The following is a 21623-nucleotide window of genomic DNA, read 5'->3' as shown; positions in this document are numbered from 1 at the left end:
CACCACTACACCACTGGTTACAGGAGAGCAGCTCCAGGGCGTAGGATGTAGGATGCACGCAATTATCCATAATATCCAAGTAATGTTAAAAAAATGAGACTTAATTTTCCATCTGGCTGCATGGGGAGAAATGTCAAAACGTATTGGATTGAGACCGTTCTTTAAAATCATTAAGGGGAGCACAGTGGAGGTTGATGAAGACTTTTTCTGGGCTTTGCTCTCTTTTGGCCAATATTATGACTTCTTGGTTGATTTTATTAATCTTCCCGAGTGAAAAAGAACTGTTCTAGACATTGAACACTATAACATTATGTAGGTCAAAACAATGTAGGCTATCGTGGAGTATTTACATAATTTGATGAAAATATAAAGATAATTGAAACTTTAACTTGAGAAATAACTCTTCATCTAAGTGCGTTAATTCCTGAGTGAGTGTGTGTGTGTGTGTGTGTGTGTTGGGCACATAATTTTGTTTTGTAATGGAAATGTGTTGCCCTTAGAGGATCTCTGTCTCTCTCTCCCTCCCATCTCTCTCACTCTCTCTCCATTTCTCTCTCTGTGTGCATGGAGGGAGGCTGGCATTTACTTGACAATTTCTGCCTTTAAGTGCAGGCTTTAAGTGCAGTGTTTTTATCTACACCTAAGATAGCTACGGACCGGGACAATTTAACAGGCAATTTAACTGACCGTGTGTTAGTGAAGCTGTCTGAGTCCCACTCTCTGCCAGAGTGCCATGGCATGATGGATGTAGGCAGTCTGGGCTAGGTGGAGAAACACACACACACACACACACACACACACACACATACACATACACACACACACACACACACACACACACACACACACACACACACACACACACACACACACACACACACACACACACACGGTCCTATTGAATACACAGATACACAGACACACCACCGTGCCATATTTTCCCCAATACGAAACGCATATGGGCCAATCCACAGCCAAACCCCCATTTCCATTAAGTCAACATCTTGTGCTGGCGGTTGGAACAGTGCGGGGCTGGAGTCAGGTCGTCCAAATCCGTCAGTAAACGGAGGCAGAGGCGTTTGTCATCCTCCTCTCTGGGCACCGTCCTCCTGGAAGAGGGAGATGGAGGGGGGGGCAGAGGGTGGCGCGCCGACGTAGCATCTGGCTCCGCTAGCTCCAGCTGCAACCGGAGAGAAGGGGGACAGGAGCCGAGCCGCAGCCCAAGGGGGAGACACTCTCTCTGCAGCCAAAAAGAAACGCTCTACCAACCCCTGTCTGACTGCCGGATGGATTGGAGGAGCTAGGAATCAACTCAAGACAATGATATAGAAAGAAAGAGAGTTTTGAGGGTGTTGTGGGGTGTCGTTGATAGACTACAGTGAGGAAGAAGGTGCAGCACAGTGTAAACACCTATTTTGGGCCGCATTCCAATCAGCTAACAACCCATACTACTTTCCTGCTATGTAGTAGGCGATGGTAAACAAAGATTTAGGATGTACCAATACATGTAGCCGGATGCAGCATGCTTAAAAATTCACCCCGGAAGCCCTACTACATCCGGTCGTGATTTCAAGTGTGGAAATCACATGGACCCATTGTGAAGAAATCAGCATGCTTTTTTGGCACTGGCAGTGCCGTAACATCGACAGAGCCTCCAAGTGAAAACAACAAGCAATGTGACAGACATATAAGCAAGATGCAAGTTCAAGGTGTGCTTATTTTACTAAATAAGTAAAAGTGTGTCCCAAGCATGCTAACTACATACTTGTTATGATCAGCTGTGGTATGTAGAAAAGTAAAAAGAAAAGAGTATGCACTTTGGAACGCAGGGTTGGTCTCTTGATTTCTGTTGAACTCTTTTTCATTATCATTGCAGTTTTTCATTGATCTCTTGATGCAGAGCTCCCACAAAGGATTTAGGTCTTTGTGGCTGTAACATGTATGTATGTTACACTAACCAATAATGCTGCAGCAGCAGCACAAAAGCTGAAATTGGCGTTGACGGTGCGTACACACAACTTGAACACACAGTCGGCCCCCCGAGTCTTAAGCGTGCTGCTGTGCTGACAAGGTGTTAAAGAAAGTATTGTAATCCCAAATGACTCCAACGTTGGACCAGAGGAAAATGTCACCAAAATGATGACCCATCAATCACAGGCCACATTCACGCACGCAGCCGAGGCCTAGAGACAGTCTTTAGTGTCTAGCGTTGTCGGCACACAAATGATGTTTTAGCCAGTGGCGGACATTTAGCACCAGACTCTCATAGCCTCTGAGGGCACTTTGTAGCATATCTATGGATGATTCAAAGCCTGGGGAGGGCGTTTAGTATTAGCACTTAATGTCCCAGTGTGTCTGTCCGGGGGGTTTGTTCCCAGGCGATATGGTGATGCTGATTGAAGGAAGGAGATCAAATTAGATGTTTTTTTTCCAGGGAGAGGATGAGAGGGACCTCAGAGGGGGCAACACATGAGTTGTTCTCTTATTGTGAAATATGACCTTTATGGAGGGAAGATCTAGGGGGCTGTGGAGCCCCCTCTCCTCAATCTGAGATGTCCTCTAGGTTTAATTAACCCCATTCTCCCATTAAGCCTCTGGGATTTGCATTTTCAAGTCCCCGGAGGAGCACACATGCATCGCTCTTCTGATATCTACCAGGTGTGGGCACTTCCTCTTCAATTTTAAAGACAATTCTAACCTCAATAACGTGTCAGTATTATCACATTTTATAGTTTGTTGCAGGACATGATTCTGTGCACCTTATAACCCATAAAGGAGGACTGTGTAACCAGTTTTAAATGTTGCCACCCACATGAATAAACATACAAGGTAGAAAGAAAATACAAATTACATGCAAGTATGCTATAAATTAGTTATTATAAACATGCAAGGCAGGCCTTTACCTCACTGTAAAACAGTTATGGTTAGCCGGAGAAGCTAATGAAATTAGTGGTACAGATCACAAGCATCTGCTTGATGTCACTAATGATGTGTCAAGGGGGACTGCCTTGTGCCATTGTTCTGATCGCCTATAGTCTCATGTCTGTATAACGTGTTAAATGTCATATTCCCAAAAGAGAGAAACATGAATATACCATTCTTTCCCCCCCAAAAAAGTGGAGCATTACTGTCAATCATGTGGACGGCTAGAGAAAGCCAGAGGATGCCAGCTCACACAACAAGCACTGGTCCCCACAGCCTGGAGATGACGCTCCCCAGACGGCCCCCGCGCTCTAACAGCTCCAGCTAATCTTCTTTTCACGGTCTTCATTACGACCTGTCAGGACATAAATTGACAGTAAATTGCCGTGTTTATTAACACAGCACTAAAACAGCATCCCCTTAACTGTTCTGGCCCCCTCGTGCAAATGTTAACGTTTAACAGTGACCAATGGGATCAATTAAGATGTGGCATAGAATGGGTTGCCCCACACAAACAAATGCCCTCTAACACGCACGCGCACACACACACACACACACACACACACACACACACACACACAGACATATATATACAGGGACTCGCATTCACACAATCCCACCTTAATATGCCTCCTCAAACATTATGTCCTCTGTTGATGACCCCCTTTGAAGACCTATTCAGACAGACACTTGCTCGCCACACATTTGCAGCTCGAGTAACGATGGGAAAGGGCCATGCTTCACGGAGCAGTGCATCGACAGAGTCTGGGAGCCTGAGACTGGCTGCTGCGGCCTTTGCCATATAACACAGTAATTACTAGATCAAATCTGTTCAAATTGAGGCAACGCTGTTCTGTGATCCCTCCTATACTAATCAGCACGCTGAGGTATGGCGGTGCGTCTATAAATTGCTGACTTAATTAAAACCTGGACCTCTCTGTCATCTAATTACAGGGAGAAAAGGTTATTGCTTCAATGCAATTTTCCAAATATGATTCCTTCACAGTTATTAAAGGCTCAGGCGTCGTTTATTGTTTGAGATTTTTCAATATGGAAATGGCCCCGGTGACAGACGTAATGACTCGGGGAAAACGCTTCATCTCGATAGTAGCCTGGCACGGCCATTTGTCTAAGATAAGTGGAGCGGACAGGAACGGGGAAATGTCATGGGAGGCATCCCATGATTGCCTCCACTTTACAGTTGTCATTAAACAGAGCAAAGGTTTCTTTTCTCCTATGTGGCAGCAATAAGAAGTTTATTAATCTATCCAGAATAGTATGGGCGGTGAGTTATTATAACTATGAAAATTCACAAGGGAGAGGGGAAATTGTGGAGAGTAATTGTGTGATGAGAGACTCTATATTTCCTGTGATTGTTCACTCAAATCAATATTCTACTTCAAGTCCTCCACCGTCCGAAAAAAACCTGGGCGGAAGAAACTGTTGTAGCAAGAGGTGACACAGAGCTCATTTTAATTAAGAGCAGCACTGGGAAATCCCACGAACACACTGCAACCTCAAACAATCTGTCTTAAGAATTGGAGGACTGTGCTGGAATGACAAGGCTGAATGGGGGAAAAAAGGAGAGGAGTAAATTAAGGAATAATGACATTGTAGTTTCAAAGGTCACAACAACCACATGGGTGCCAAATTCTCTCTCCTGCAAGGATGATGTGCAGTACTGTAGATGGCCTGCTCTGGTTTAATGCCCAATATGTAATGATTTTGCATTTAAACTTCACAAAATGACATAACCATGTATATATTGTTAAGTTGAGTACTAAAAACATCACAAATGTTTCCACCGATTTCAAAATCAGAGAAGTTAGGCTAATCTTTTAACAAAGGACCATATCACTTGGTTGCCTGTCAATGACAACATAAGACTTTTCCTCCCTCTACTTCCTGAAAATTCCGGTGAAAGCTCTTTTATATAGAGACAGTCTATGGGTGAGTCAAAATAGCTTCATAGCATTGTGTTGTTGTATGGTGTATTGTATTGTTTTGCGCCAAAGTGACACACCACGATAATGCCTTGCCCTCTGCAGCCCATTTCTATTGCTGAAGCTGTTCCACACAATCTCCCATGATCTCGTGCGACTTAATTACGTAAAAAAGCTAAATGTTTTCATTTCTTGTTCCATTTGACCAGCACATGAAAAGAAATCAAAAGGACATTCATTTTATGATCATATATGAAAAGTGTCAGGTCCTCACAATTGGAAAATCTTGAACAAGCAAACGTTTGGCAGCTTTGCCTAAGAAAAAATCCCTAATGAGCTGCGACTAACAGACTGCGCAGAGCAAGGCACCCTCTATAGTTCACCTCAAATCAGACCTAGCAACAAACTCAGCATTTACTGCAGAAAACAGAAGAACGCCATCCTGCTTTATCTTAAAGAGACAATACATGAACTATTGTGGGAATACCCTACATTTATCCTCAGATTAGATATAATTATTTTCAGCTAAACACTACAACTGATGAACAATATTTTTTTTGTTTTGGTTTTTCTGTTATTTATGCTCCCAGTCAAATTGACTTCCATAAAAGATATCAGCAATTACGAGTGCTTTAATATTCACATGATCAAATTTATTTTTCACGCCTAAACAAATTGCAAATCTTTCCGTCGCACAAAAGATAAAACAAATTGGTAAATTAGATAAATACAGTGTGTGAGCACGGGGCAGGAAGAGGCCACACCACAACTGTATATATCCCGGACACTAATGCCCTCTGTCTCCCACCATAGGGTTTTCTTAATTACATTAACCAAATGCCTTCTGCCCTGTGTGTAATCTCATGGTTAACTGAACACCCCTGTAGCTGCAGCCCCCTCCCCTTCTATTGCACAGTGAAATATTCATGTTGAAAGCCACTCTCCCCATCTACTTTCCCTCTCCAACATGTTAACGCCTGCAGTTGTTCAGCCACGCTACCATTGTTGAGACCAATCCCAACTTCTCAATAACCATGAACATATAGGCTACTACCCAAAGAACGTCCAATTTTATATGCGATTAAGCCAATAAAATATTCTACATTTTAATCCAAGTGCATTAAGCACAGTGTCTGAAGCTTAAGACATGTATGTTAAAATAGAATGTCTTCCTGTAGATCAAGCTTGTTGTGAGGCATATGTCTTATATCAAAAATGATATTTGAATGCAGCCCAGCCTTCATAAAGTGTATGTTGATTTATACATTTGTTTTATACATTTTAGAGGTGTATCACAATTGTATTTATTCATGTCGGCACGACGCTCTGATTCAAATTGACCAGACAGGACTAATTTAAATACATTAACTATTCATTAATTGAATAAAGAGGCTAGTTAGCCCCAGGGCCTCTTTATAATCATAAACTGGGGTGTACTATTTATGCAAAACAGCAAAGTGCCATGTGTTGGCTTATTATGCTACTGATGAATGGCAAAGTAGATGTTACTGCTGCCCACTGACGAGGATTGGGCATGGCAGTGTCAGCAAGTTGTTTCCAGGGTATCGACTCTGCTCTTCCATATCACAGCATGTCGACATGCGTCTGAGTAATGTGTTCCTCGTAGTCTTCCTCATGACGATACAATCGCACACTCTCTCTCCGTGTCTTACTCAAAACGTTATGTCGGAAAGCATGAAGCGAACAAAGCCGTGCCACCTTCACACTCGCTCACCAACACATCCACTTTTCCTTTTGACATCCACTGTTGGCAGAAACAGTTCATACTAGTGCACTAAACAGTCTGGATTAAAAGCTAGCGTGTAAAGGGAATCGGGGCTTTCAGAACAGACTTGGCAAAAATGGAATATAATAGTCATAAGTTTAATTAGTGTATGATCAATTGACAATAAAAGTTGTAGTTTGTTACCTTAGAATGAACATTGTATATCTATACGGAGCATTTTCTATCTACACGGAGGCCGTCATGTTGCACCGCCATGTTTATACAGTAGCACAGAATAGACCAACTTGGATGTCCATTTGTGTATAAATGCTGTGTTTAAATGCAACTGTTGGAAGACGTACTAAATAATAAGTAACTAAATACATAAGACGTATTCACCTCATAACTTGATATTGTGGAAAGACTTGAGGCAGTGGTGGATGATGCCATCTTTAGTAGCTTCTTGTCCTTGAAGGCCACCATAGCTTCTGTAAAGTCTTTGAACAGGAGGGGTAGACACGGAGCGTTGCAATCCAGAACGTTGACCACTATTTGGCGCCAAAATACAGTTTTATTACACACTGCACCTCTAAAGGTGTTTCTAGAAAAAAGTTGTTGTCAAAATCAGTGAATATATCCTCACGGTCCACTACATTTTCCGTACTGTGTGTGTTCAAAAATAAATCTGGTGTAATTAAACACAGCCTAGGCTCTGTAAACGGGCAGGTTGCTAACTATTGTGGGCCCATTTTTTTCAACATACCCTTTGTTTACAGTACCAAGGCTGTGTATTAAAACTTTATTTTAGCACACACAGTACAGAAAGGTAGCAGGTCAAGAGGAGATATTCACGTTCTCCAGAATCGCTGACTCCACCTGTAATGCCATGACGCACTGATCCAACTTGTTTTCCCTGCCGATACCTATAATCAGGATAACTCCAGGATTAAAAACTGAGTCTGCAGCCTACAGTGCCTGAAATAAACCATGCTTTAGGTGGATCCGGCACATCCCGGCAGATAACCGATCCTCTTTAAACCAGCAGATATTGATACAGCCTAATCGGATAAACATGGGAAATGAATCCTGCCAGATCTGTAGTGCCAGGAAGCAGAATAGGTTAGCTGTCGACTTTATTGTTGCCATTTCAAAACCAGTTTTTTTTTATATCAAACATCACACTTGAAATGAGCGATGCAATGTATGTAGATATGCTTGAAAATTAGAAGGAGGTGTGATAACATGGCTCCTCTGTATGATGTTAAAGGTGGAGTCAGCAATTCTGGAGAACGATTGTTTTCAAAATCCCTTTTTCCAAAATCAGTGAATATCTTCCACGATTTGTTAGGCTACCTGTCAGTACTGTGTGCGCTGAAAAAAATCTGGCGTTAATACAAAGACTAGGCTCTGTAAACTGTATAAACAAAGGGAACGTAAACAAAGGGGGCCCACCGTCCCCGTAGCTAGCAACATGCCTGTTTACAGAGCCTAGGCTGTGTATTAACACTTGATTTATGCATAGACAGTAAATATGTATAGGTAGCGGATCGTGAGGAGAAATTCCCCGATATAAAAAAGGGATTTGTCAACAAACATTATGCAGAATTGTTGACTCTATACCTTTAAATGAACTAAGGAACTTTATAACATGACTGCGTGGTAAAGGGGGCTAACTGAGTATCATATTTCATTTCATTACTGTATTATGATACAGCATTGTTACAGGCCTAGGTATGGGACTGTGTTCCAACCGGCTGCTGTCGTGGCTGATTCGGGCAGACTATAGCTGTGATGATAATGACTATCGCCATGGGATGGCGGGATAACATACCTTTGACTGCCGCTCTCACTGTGTATTGTGCCTGTAGCCACTGCTGTGCATTGGTTAAGATTATGGCTGTGTTAACAGCATTTCATAGTAAGTGTAGCATTGACTTCATGCAGGGGCTGTCTGTGTGCTGTGAATTGAGATGGTCATGCTTGCCTGCAGGGCCGGCGGTAGCCAGGGGCCAGGTTGGGCCGTGCCCACCCAAATGTAGGTGGAAGTCCAGACCCACTATAGGACGGACCTGTTCATTTGCTGTCCAAGAAAATGTCAAATAAAATTCAGACAATTAATTAATACTAAAGAATATACCATTACCATGCATTGCTTCTAATTGTATTATTGGGTGGGCAGGACAGCCTGCCTCCAAGTTACCCACCCGCATATAGTGGTCACTTCTCAGCAGAGCCGGCCCGAGGCATAAGCGAAATGAGCGGTTGCTTAGGGTCCCGACTGCCAGGGCCCCCCCCCCCAATTTTTTTTCTTATTTAGTTTTTTTTTTAGTTTGTGTGTTTGATATCAACATCATATTATGTAAATGTAAATTATCATACAATAAAAGGAATACAATGTTTTGGTAGATAGTTAATAGCTTAATAATTGAATCAGTTCATCTAGGAGGTAATCCGAGGTTAACTGATCACGTCACGTTCAAGTCCATGGCGTGCACAGTGTGTATTGAGTTTATTTAAAAATATTTGAAAATGGGGCTGCCCTCAGTTGCCCATGCACTGTGTATACTGTAGTCTATAGCCTATTTCAGCCTTGTCTGTGGAAAAAAAGATAACTGGACAACAGAGTTATTCTGCTTCGTTCCTCTCACTGCATTTAAATTAATTCATCGTATTACAGAAAAATATGTCCCGTAAAAGAAAAAGAGCACCAAGCCCATCCTAGAGGACCCTGCATAATATTTTATTTCAAATATATATTTCTATGGAAAATCCATGTGTCTTTCTTCAATAGCTTCTAATTCATCCGACCCAGTGTCTCCAAATTATTTGTTCACACAAAATTCCTCAGATTTAGCCTCTTAATCTTCCTCTCAAAGTGCACCAGATTCATGCATTTCACTTTAAAAAGGTAAAAAAAAATCTCCCGGGGGGGCATACCCCCGGACCCCCCTAGCAGGGTAGTGACCTCGGGTGGCTACTATCTTAACCCAGCTAGGATTCAGAGGCAATAGTGGAAAGTAGTGTGTATAGTATATAGCTCTGGACTACCACCATCCAGGTTGCCCAGTCCCAAAGCTTTCTCTTCAATCAGCTCAGGCTGCCTACAGTTAATACTGCGATTAAGAAAAATAGATACATTATGTTGTATATAATGTATATTATATGTTATTCATAAACATTTTGGGAAAAAAACATGCAAGAATCAAATCTCCCACACAGCAGCACTCAAAGTTTATTTGCATATTGTGTTCTACACAATTCACAGTAAATGTGCCAAAAAGCAGACGCAGAGATCTTACAAGGGCAAAAAAATTCTGCGCGCGCTCGCATCTTCGCTCTCCCTGAAAAGTGTGCCCACCTAAAATTTCTACAGGCCCACCCAAGTCTGACTTTCTAGAACCGGGCCTGCTTGCCTGCCGTTTAAATGAAGCCCACTGTATTCCTGAACTCCTGTGGTGTTGGTTACACACCTGTCATATCTGATATAACAACACGTTCTCACTTGTGTTGGATATAAGCACCAGGAGTTCAAATCCTGTAAGGCTTAACAAGGCTTTACTGACCAATCTAACAGGAGCAGTTAAAAGTAGTCAGTAGTAGGCTATGCTACAGTGGCCTTAACTTTGTAGACTCAACCACAAATGCAGCCGCAGTCCGCAGCAATAAAGTCCATAGCTTCACCCAGTGACTGTGTATTGTGCGACCTGGCCTTTTGAAAAGAGTTTTGAGCATCACATATATCGCTCTAATCTGTCAAATATGAAGGGCCTTTAAGTAGGCTACACAGGTTGTGTGTAAATAGCTGGACCAACACACTGTGTTCTTATGGATCAGGGGAACAGCACAAGTAGACAAAACACATAGCCTAACACACTCACTCCACCCAATACTATTCCTATACAGTCCATTATCAAAAAATAAAAAGTCTACTATAAACCTCTGTGGTACAAATCAACCCAACTGACAAACTCAAAAGATTAAGCAGCTGTTTGTTTTTTTCAAATCAAAGATCAATCATTCTCTTCTTTATAGGTTATTTGTTTGTTTTCCTTTTGTGTGTTTTGCTCACTACAGTGAACAGCTAGGCTATTTAAAAGCTCTTTTCATAGTTGCACACCAACAAGCACAGTGTCTTGCATATTGTTATATTTCTAAATTGGCCTACTGGACATGTGTAGAGAGCAGAAAGAGTAAGACGTTTGATGTCTATGTTTCCAACAACTACCTGATTTTATTTGTTAGATAGATTGCAAACTATAGCAGAGACAAAACCTCCCTGTTGCCATCCTAAACATGGGCCTACCTGAAGGCTCCTCACCTGTGCACACTCAGACACACTGCCATGGCGGGCGCGTGCTGGTGCGAGGGGGAACACCACCGTGCCTACAGTGAAGCAGCTCTGCCAAGGTTGTAGGGCTGAAAGAATTTCGTACAATCTGTATTTTCGCAAATGTCTGCTCTGCTCCCAGGCTGACCCACGCTGACTCTCTTCTAAAACTTTGAGTTGCAACGTGGCGCCTGAATCGCTCTAGCGTTACCGGCACGCTGTGGACCAATGGCTGATAGCTGTCAGTGGACGAGGCGGGGCCCCTGCGCGAAACGGACACTGTGATTGGCTGTACGTAACACGGACCGGAAGTATTGGTCTGGTTGCGTCCCTTCCTCAGGAAAGAGTGCAGGAACGTCCTAAATTGACTGAGCGAGGACCGTTAGGTGTTCCCGGTGATCTCAGGAGCTCTTTGCAGGTTCGATCGCTGGATGCCGCCGCTGGAGAGAGAACGTAAGGTTTTCTCGGGTCGGTAAAGGCTCGTGAAGGCGTCTGTATAGCTGCTCGCTCGGTGAGTGTGTGCTGCATAGAGAGAGAGAGGCCTGCTCATAGACAGCACAACGGTTCGTTTCCTCGGAGACTGTATCACCCTGACTGACTGATGGACGTCTTCTTCAGCCTCGCATGCGCCGTCCTCCTCCTGTGCGCTGCCAGCTCGGTGCACGGCAAGCCCACGTTAAGGAAAGAGAGAGTGCACCATGAGCCAGAACTGGGCACCAGGCCGCCCAACGAAGACAACAACAGCTTCCAGTACGACCATGAGGCCTTTCTGGGCAAAGAGGAAGCCAAGACGTTCGATCAGCTCACCCCCGAGGAGAGCAAGGACAAGCTTGGGTAAGGGATTGCACAGGCACGTATCAAGAGCTGGTTCTGATATGTGTGAATGACAGAAAGGTGTGTGTGGTTGGTAGGTACCGTAGGCCTTTATAGTGTTGTTGTCACACGCCGCATTGAGTAAAATCACGCAAGCTCACTTGTCTCCTCCTGCTGCTGCTCCTCCTGCGTGTAACTGTTCAGACTGCTGAGGGCATTAACATTTAACAACAATTGCCTGAGAGAGATGTGCATGCCAGCGGGTCTAAGAGGTGCATTATTACTTCTCGCACACACTCCTACGAAAGTTTAATTGCTTCACCGAAATTTTAATTATAGAACATCATTAAAGAAGCATTTGTAGGCGATGCTCTAGTTTGAGAAAAAGTTGTGTGGCAGTGTCGTGGGTGTGTGTACACTTCATGTGCTACGTGGTCCTGTTGGTGTCTCTTTTGGTGGTGTGCCATGTTGGCAATAATGTAACATACAGTGTGCCTTAATGGGCATTCCCCACCCTGAGTGGGAGGGACCCCTGTAACATCACAACGTGGCAACCCAGGGCCAAGAATACACACCACAGCTGCTAACTCTTCATGCTCCTCTAAAGTGGGTTTGCCTTCTCCTACTAGAGTATTCCCAATGAAGCCACGTCCCTAATGTACTTAATGTTAATGTGTGTACTTCTCTCTCCTGCCTGCTGGTGAGAAAAGTTCATCGGTGCTCTTTCACAGAAGACCCTCTGATGAGTTGTCCAAAACACACTGTCACCATTGAGCATAAAAGCTATAGTGCATCTTCTTGTCATATAAATGAATGTCTGATACATTCAAGCCATTGCTAAAAGGGTCGACAAAAAAGTTGATTAATCCTGTCGGCTACCCACACTCTCTTAACAAACTGGTGTCAGCCCCGGCACTGACACAAGAGCTCAGAAAAATCCCAAGAAGCGCCCAAGAAATGTTTCAGTGGTTGATTCTACTGCTAAGAAAAAAACCTGAACGTACAGCAGAAGCCGTATAAAATCCTTGCGCGACCACAGAAGGCTTACCTCATGTAAATACGCCAACAGTGTTGTAATTAATCAGAATTACTCATGTAGGCAATAGAAGTTACGCATATAACTTTAAGATGAATAACATTTTAACTAACAAATGCTGCAATCCCCTTTGCCTTTTGTTCTCTTGCCTTGCAGTAAAATCGTGGACCGGATAGACGCTGACGGCGATGGCATGATCGACACGGCCGAGCTCAAGGCTTGGATCAAACGCGTGCAGAAGCGCTACGTGTACGAGAACGTGGCGAAGGTGTGGACGGATTACGACCTAAACAAAGACAACAAAGTCTCATGGGATGAGTACAAGCAAGCTACATACGGATACTACCTAGGTATGTGTCTTTCAGGGCACACTATGTCATCATTTTGAATCAAGTCAATTTTACTGTCAATTCTTGCAGTATGTGCCAGACATTCAGAGGAATCGAAAAAATACATTTCTCTCCGACCCGCGGTTTGTTTATCGGTTTAGATAGATTTTTTTTTAAACCTGCAGCTAATTATTAAAGTAAAACATACAGTAGCTATTTTATACACAACACTTAACCTGATTCTAATCCCCTCTTAGCCAACCCGGAGGACTTTGAGGATGCAACGGACCAGTTCAGTTTTAAGAAGATGCTCCCTCGCGATGAGAGGAGGTTTAAAACGGCCGATCTGAACGGCGACATGGCAGCCGACAGAGAAGAGTTCACCTCCTTTCTCCACCCCGAGGAGTTTGAACACATGAAGGAGACTGTCATTCTGGTGAGGCCTCTGCCACTAATTGATTTTGATTTGCACACATTCATTCAAATACAAAACGATACACCATAAAACACAATAAAACATCTCTTTCACATTGGTAAAGCGAAAAGAGTGTGTGTGCTGGAAAGGTCAGAAAGCTGTGGGGGCTTATAGTAATACCTGACAAGGTCACTTAGTTTGCCTAGAAAAGGTCTGTCAAATGACTCACTAAGCATAGCGCTAAACGCTCTAGATGCGCGTGTGGGTAAACATAAAAATCCCCAATGTTCGAGTTCTGTCATTTATCCATCTAAATATTGTTTAAATACAGCAACAGATCCGACGGCCACTTGTATAGATGCGTTCCATTTGGACAACTCCCTTTTAATGACATTTTAACTTGGCCGGGAAACGATCGAGTTTTCTACCATGTTTTTTTGGAACAGGTCCAGTGGGATGGACCGACCGTCCCACTTAGGGCTCCCATCTTTTAAATATAAATTTGGCTTTGCTGGGACAGTCGCGTGGCAAAATCTAAGCGGCGATGCACTATGCCGCTCCGTTCATAAAAGTTGTACCACCCCATTTGACGGAGTTAATTATTAATCTTTCATTTTATATGATGTCACCGAACGTTACCAAAGATCTGTTCAGCGGGAGGCATCCTTAGTGATTCTGGTGAATCTCACAGGGGCTAATAAGTCTCTTTTCACACAACCGTGCAACAATGAGCAATTGATGGAAAAAGTATTCAAAGAAAGAAAGACTTAACAGCTTTAGGGGAAGACATAATTGTAGGCTGTAGCAGGAGAAATGACTGGGGTAGGCTCAGGCACCAACTCTACACCTAAGCACTCATTCACATAATGTAGCATGCTGTTTAAATGTCTGGCTTCCTTATGCTATCTGCTTTCAGAGCCTAGAGAACTCCACTACAGCACACCTTAAACTGAAAAACATACCGACCACTTCCCCAATATGTTATTGGGTTCCATTATGTCCCCTTCAAATAATTCAGTTTCTCGCTTTTTATCTGTTGTGCTATGAAGAACCAAATATTCTTCCTGCATAAAGCTTTATACTCATTGGCTCAAGGTGGTGAGTTTTGTAAAAATTGCCGCTAAATGTCAAATTTGTATTGTGTGTGGCATTGAGCTTCCTCTGTCTCTCTGCTCTCATCATATTCATGCTTATTCACAAAACATTCAGCCCATTTATTTAATAATTTATTTATTGGAAACCACAGCAAGAGTAAATTCAGATCGTTGAGCTATTACCCTATGCCATGGTATATAGTCAGTGTTGGCTGTAGTAGTAAACTATGACAATAATGTAACTGACTAAGGTGTAAGTATCCCTGAATGGACGATAATAGAAAATGAAATGCACATCTTACTCAAGTGTCTCACTTTGTCTGTTCTTACCAGAGGTTTGTAGTGGCCCATAGGTTTTATATGTTATGTCTCCATGTTTACACACAACCTTGCACAGGTTAAGTGGGTACAGGAAATGGATGGACGGATAGTCTTGTTTATAAATAGTGAGCTATTAGGCCACAGCAGCGACATGGCTATTAATCATTCAGCAGGGGTTTAGAGCGGGTCCCTCACCTGCAGGGCAGGATGCGTACAGTGATCTCAATCTGTGTAGCTGCGTGCATGTGTTAATGCCCAGATTGTATCGCAATTACTGTACATACATGCATGTGCGTGTGGTCGTTAACTAATGATCAGCTCACACGGCAAGCCTTTAAGTAAGTCAGTGTTAGTCAGTGCTTCACTAATAAACTGTGTCAATTTTTAGTGCTAGGGGTTTGGCGTCTCATCAGCCAGGAATCCTGTGATCGTGGTGTCAGTCTGCCAGCCCAGCTGTGAACAGCTGACCCTCATACGTTCACTCGTCTTGCCTGGGGCCACACGTTTTGTCTTTTATTACTCAGAGCGAAAGTTCCACTACAGCTGTTGACCCTTGTGTCTCCCTTTCTAATGACGTCATCAACTCGTTCTGAATGCAGGAAACCCTGGAGGACATTGACAAGAACGGTGACGGACACGTTGATGAGGACGAGTACATTGGTAAGTTTAAAGCGATTTGTGGAAAAAAATGAAATCAGATTTATTCATCTTGAAAGATTAGGCAAAAAGCAATAATGCAAACACTTATCAGCAGCTTGAGTACGTTCAATGTAATAAGAACCCATACAGTAAAAATGAGTAGCTTGATTTTAAAACCAGATCAGGAGTTCAGCTTTGGTGTAAGCCTGGTTCTACTTTTATTTAATTATTTTTTTATTTTATCGTTTATCTTCTTGTTTGTCTCCACTCTTCCAGCCGACATGTTTGCTCACGAGGACGGTGGTCCAGAGCCAGACTGGGTGAGGACAGAGAGGGACCAGTTCTCTGACTTCAGAGACTTGAACAAAGACGGTAAGATGGACCAGGACGAGATCCGCCACTGGATCCTGCCCCAAGACTACGACCACGCCCAGGCTGAGGCCAGACATCTGGTGTATGAGTCTGACCAGGACAAGGTACGTCCTTTCACCTGCACTGAAAATTATGCACTGAAAATTATGTTTTTCGATTTATTTTTATTTTTTTTAATGCTAGATTTTCTTTAAAGGTAGCCATTTTACATTGACATTCCAACTTGAGCTGGCATCTTGTGCCATCTTGGCTTATATTGCTGTTTTGTAAGTATTGAAAGAGTGAGAAAGTGTAGCAGATTATATGAGTTCACATGCTGGTCAGAAATAAGTGTCTTTATTGGTCAAAACTGCCGTAGACTATTTAATTGATCCACTTTAGCAATAGTTGTCATCATTGCTGTGGCCTAGGCCCGAGATCAACAACATAGATGTTATTTCTATCACATATTTTAGTATGTGTGATATGTCAGAATAAAGTCACCTTAATGACATCGCTTCATCCTCCCTTCTCAGGACCAGTTGCTGACCAAGGAGGAGATCCTTGAAAACTGGAACATGTTTGTGGGAAGTCAGGCGACGAACTACGGAGAAGATCTCACCAAGAGCCACGACGAGCTCTGAGCTGTCTCTCCAAAGACAGAGTCACAAAACTCTTGCACCAAGTCTGATCACCACTCCATCCTTTCCTCATAATGGCGGGATGTCAGTGGGACGGATTGAAAGAAACCCAACACTAGACACAAAATGGATGGACATGGTTTTTCGGTCCTACCACTAACACTATACGGTTCCATCTCGGCTCTTGTTTCTGACATTCAGGAGCATAGCCCGACCCAGTGGACCTTACACTCCCATCGACGGTGCCTTCCAGCCACGTCGCTGGCTTCACTGCCTTTCCGAGATTTCGTGCAGATCTTTTAGAGAAAACCTGTCCAATCTGAATGCCAAACCTTCCGTGAATCGTAATACACAGGAAGTGTTTTCTGATAGCAATGTAAATGTGAAACTACAGCGCCGAACATTTATTCTGATTTTAATTTATTTATGGATTTACTTCTGAATTTTAGGTTTAAGAGGAATACAGTGTTCAACTAGAGATCATGTTTTTTTTTAACAATACACAACTGATGTTTCTTTGTTTACAGTTTTCCTGGTCTAAAGATTTTAATGTTTATTTGTATTTGTTGTTGGTTAAGTTTAGTGCTTTAAGAAGTGTTAATAACAGATGTTTAATGGCATGGTTTTTGCACTCATTTGGTTTCAGTGTGGCCTGTGAAATATATTTTTTCCTCGTACTTTGAATAGTATTTATTGGTCTACTTCAGACCAACTATGTGCTCAATATTTTTCAATCGAAGTTTCACACCTGTCTTATTGATTTTAAATGTTTTGTAGTGCTCTATTGGATTCCTGTTACGTCACTCCAATGTCATCTGGTGTTTTTGCACATCAGAAATGTGTCATTGGATTACTTTTTTTCTCTATTGTTTTAAAGATATTTTTGTTTGACAAATGCACAGAAAAGAACAAACTGTGACTAGAATTTGACATTTGTTTTAGCACAAGTGGTCACAGAACCCTTTTCCCCCTAAGTGACTGTTATGCTTTGTTGTTTGAAACATAGGCTAATTCTGCATTAATAGTCCACTTCACACACAGGCACAAACACATCAACATGTGTCATTCTTCACTTCTCATGAATTGTGTTAAAATAAAATAAAATGTGTTATTAGAAAGTGTTGAGTATTTTGTGCGTTGTACTGTGTCATCGTGGATGAAACTTAATTCTAGTGGTTGTTTTACCAAAAGGTTTCTTTTGTAAGTATTTATATTGCGTGGTTTCAGTTTTCTATGGTAAGAACACATACATATCAATACAATTAGCATTCGGAAAGGCACAATGACTGGAAAGGGGGAAACAGCTAGCATGGCTTTGTCCAAATGTGTGTGGAGCACACATTGACTACATGACTCCATCTCGCTGCACCCAGCCAAGAAAAAGACCACCACATAGCCAAACTTATAAATGTAAAACCATAATGTGATGTTTAACATGGGTTTTGTATAGATAATACAACTAAATAGGTCTTACTTGGTGAGCTTGGGCTTGGCTAGCTGTTTCCAGAGTTTGTTCTATGCTAAGTTAACTACCTGTTGGTGCTTGCTTGATATTTAAGACATCTGTGGTGGTCCAACAATTTAATGCAAAAGTGCCATAATTCAAGGTGTTGTAATTTGGCATATTTTAGTGATATATATTTTGTATTCTTGATGTGTAATTCCTTTTTTCTATGTAACACGCTGACTAGATAAGAACAGTGGGTCCTTTGTGTAGGAGGTCAGATGATACAGCAAAATTAGACACAAACATTCACACAGACACCCACCACATTTTTTATAGCACATGAGTAAGTTCCGTTGGCTTGCTTGCAGATAAAACTGACCATTTAGTTTGCGAGAAAAGTCCAACTCATTTGACTATTCTGTACACGTGGATGAGACCTTACGAGAGCTCCTCACAGTGTCCAGCACTGACCTATTTTATATGTGATCAAAATAAAGTTTTCTTCTCAGACCTGAAGAAACATTCTCCATCTTATTTCCTTGGGCTTCCAATACAAGAATCAGGTTATTTCTAACACATTCAAGATTCAAATAAGGTCATTTCAAACATGTTGAACTTTACCTTTAATTGGCTGAAATGAGTTCCCTCTTGTGGATCAACCTCTATTATACCACTTTGCAAAGCAGCTATGGAACCAGAGAATAGCCTTAAATGCAACTTTGTGTTACAAAGCATCACATATACAATTTTCTCAGAATTGTGAGCAATGGCTTACAAATCCCACAGTGTCATGGTTGATAACAGATAAACTCCTGTGGAGTTGCTATGGGTCTTTTCCCAAAAAGGGTCCTATGTTCGCTGCTTTGTAGGCATGTGACCGTAGGCCTACAGGCCCAACCCTAAAGCCTACAGGCCTAACCCTAACCCTACGATAACCCTGTAATCTACCGTAAAAAAAATGCTGGATTAAATCAGCGAAGGCTTATTTCATGCAATTTGGCAATTATGGAAATTATGGTGGAAAAAATAAGCCTTTTCTAAATATTATTAGGACCTGTTGAGGAATTGCGGGGAACATAGGACCCTTTTTCAGAAAAAGGGTCCTATGTTCCCCGGTATGTATTGTGACCGGGGAACATAGGACCCTTTTTGGGGAAAACGGGGAACAAAGGACCCGGGAACATGGGATGACCCTTTAGGGGTGCTAGGTTGATATGGGGTCATCCCTTTGTTTCCACAGACCTATTTTCCTGAAATTAGCGATAGGTTCAGGCATCACAGCTAAGGTAAGGGGAAAAGGAGAGTTAAGAATAGGAGCGACACACACACACACAGACATCCTTTTCTATATTATATAGTTAGATTACTTAGATGTGGAACATAGGGCTGTGGTAATATAGACTAACTGTCCTTGATATTTAACTTAAATATATTTGTGGTAGGCCTACTGATCTTGTCATCTAACTCAAGGCATCCTTTGTTCACTTGTCTACCTGCTGTTCTACCCACACACTCATCCTATTCCTACCTCAGCCTCCTGACAAAAGAAAGGCAGGCTCAGAATGCATTTGAGCAGTAAGTTGTGTTTATTTCCCCCTCTCTTTTATCTGACTGTTTTCCCTTGCACTTGCTATGAATACCAGTATAGCCAAAGTGCTGTAGGCTGTATTTGCTTGCTGCATGTGCTTCAAGTTCCACAAGGGCACACTGTAGGCTATCTCAGGTAATAACTATATCAAACGTTCAAGTCTGTAGCCTATGTTTGACTCATTGAAGATCAGACACAAACGGATGCTGTTAACACTTCAGTAATTGCGGTCCACAGCAGCACACGCACAGCAGATATGGAGTTAAGCTGACTTGCTGTTGCTGCTGGCTGTTGCAGTGAAACTCTCCGATGTAACTGAGAAAGCTGCTCTGTCACCCAGCCTGTCCCCTCTGCTTGCTCATGTGGAACATATGGATATATGTGTGCCAGTTAGCAAGACAAGTCAAGCGGGACCAATGCGATAAAGCTCATTAGGAACCAGGGACAGGGCGATGTATGTGTGTGGGCTGTTTCTTAGCCTGTTGTGATGTAAAAAAAGGGACCATCTTCAAATACAATCACATGTCTGCCGAAGCCCAAAAGATTTCTGGAAAGCTGTTAAACATTCAGGTCTCGTTTGTTATTTTTCTTTACTTCTATATGAATTTCTTTGACATTTTCCAGATTTAAATAACTTTGTTAGAGGGGCCACATGGCAACGACGATGAGAATTTCATGCAAAATCAGCAGAAATAGGTTACCAAAGTCTGGCCTGGCTCCACTTGCACAGGGTCGTCCAAGAATACAAATTTCCTTTCAGATGAATTCCTTCTTTTTTTTTTACCTGACAAAAAAAGCTCCAAGTCTGAGGATAATTCAGAGTGGAGGTGTTTCCCATAGTGGTGTTCTAAGTTTTTGGTCTTTTTTGGGCTTTGTTACGTCCATTAGATAATCATGTGGTTGCTCTATTGCCTTGCTAAAGAGGTCAGTCTTGCATCGTACATTTGAATAATTGGAGGCCTTAAACACTAAGTAGCTCAACGTACTTCCTCCAAACTGCATATGAGGGTTGTCATGTGTCAGGGTGCATCTGTGTGTGTCCGAAGGCCAATGTGTGAGTGGAGGTGGACTAGTGTGAGTGGGTAAAAGAACCAAATGTGTGTTTGCCTGAGCAGGACGGGGGCACACGGACTATTTGCGCAGCCATGCCTGGAGGCCATGTTTAGCAGCCTTGCCCCCTCCTGTTTATGATAGGTTCCTAATCATTCACACTGGGGGAGTGTGTGTACAGTAATGTCTTCAGACAGCTCTCATATGAGTGTCTGCGTACATCAACCCCACATCCACTGATAATAATGAGCCCTCTGGGTGTGAACGGGATGGAGACGGAGGGAGAGGACCATAAAGTAGAGAATATTAACGTCTAATGCTTAAAGCACCCCGTCCCCCCATCCAGTGTAATTTACACTTAGTCTTGTCTTTTTAAAGAGCTTTTCTTCATTGTACACTTCCATTTCCATATCAGCAATTAACAGCAGCAAACCCAGAATGACTAGTACAATTAAACTGCCTGCATAACAAACTAAACAGTTCACCCCCCCCCACCCCCTCTCTCTCTCTCTTGACTCTCATCATCGTGATGCCCTATTTTTCATCAGAATGTATCCGCAGTCTCCTCATCTTTGTCTTTTCATCTCTTGTGTTCGTTCACTCCATACCCTTTAGGGATTTGGATGTAGCCCAGGGTGTTGTTTGTAATGATCTTTGGGACATCTGACCCATCCTGCGCCGAGGCTTTCATAACAGGCTTTCATCCGCCCATTATATAATAACGAGCATAATGGCAGAACAAAAAGTACAATCTCTGTTCATTAGTGAGCTGTTTGGACCTAGACATTGAGCTGAAAGGGAACTTCACAGGATTGTTTGCCCTAACATGACAGCTCAAGGGATAGGCTTTTACTTTCTCTTCTCATTTCAGGTCAAATTGTAGTTGTGTTGCCAAAACTGGAGTAAATGAGCTAAATACAAACTGCAAGCGACTACCGAAGAACATTTTTTGACTTCATGGTAACGTTTTGCTATTGTTGC

General features: G+C 42.5%; 1 protein-coding gene across 1 annotated transcript; it reads left to right on the top strand.

Annotated features, from left to right (window-relative positions):
- Positions 1-11241: 11241 nt before the first annotated feature.
- rcn1 (reticulocalbin 1, EF-hand calcium binding domain) lies at positions 11242-17873 on the top strand. The gene is made up of 6 exons (XM_080031038.1): positions 11242-11752; positions 12924-13117; positions 13354-13532; positions 15526-15586; positions 15842-16041; positions 16453-17873. The coding sequence occupies exons 1-6, from the start codon at positions 11520-11522 to the stop codon at positions 16558-16560; spliced, it is 975 nt and encodes a 324-aa protein (XP_079887164.1). The 5' UTR covers positions 11242-11519; the 3' UTR covers positions 16561-17873.
- The last annotated feature ends 3750 nt before the right edge of the window (positions 17874-21623 follow it).

This window comes from Ammodytes marinus (genome assembly GCF_949987685.1).
Source record: "Ammodytes marinus genome assembly, chromosome: 1".
Classification (NCBI taxonomy): domain Eukaryota; kingdom Metazoa; phylum Chordata; class Actinopteri; order Uranoscopiformes; family Ammodytidae; genus Ammodytes; species Ammodytes marinus.
The sequence above is the reverse complement of the archived record's forward strand: the minus strand, read 5'-3'. Positions and strand labels throughout refer to the sequence as shown.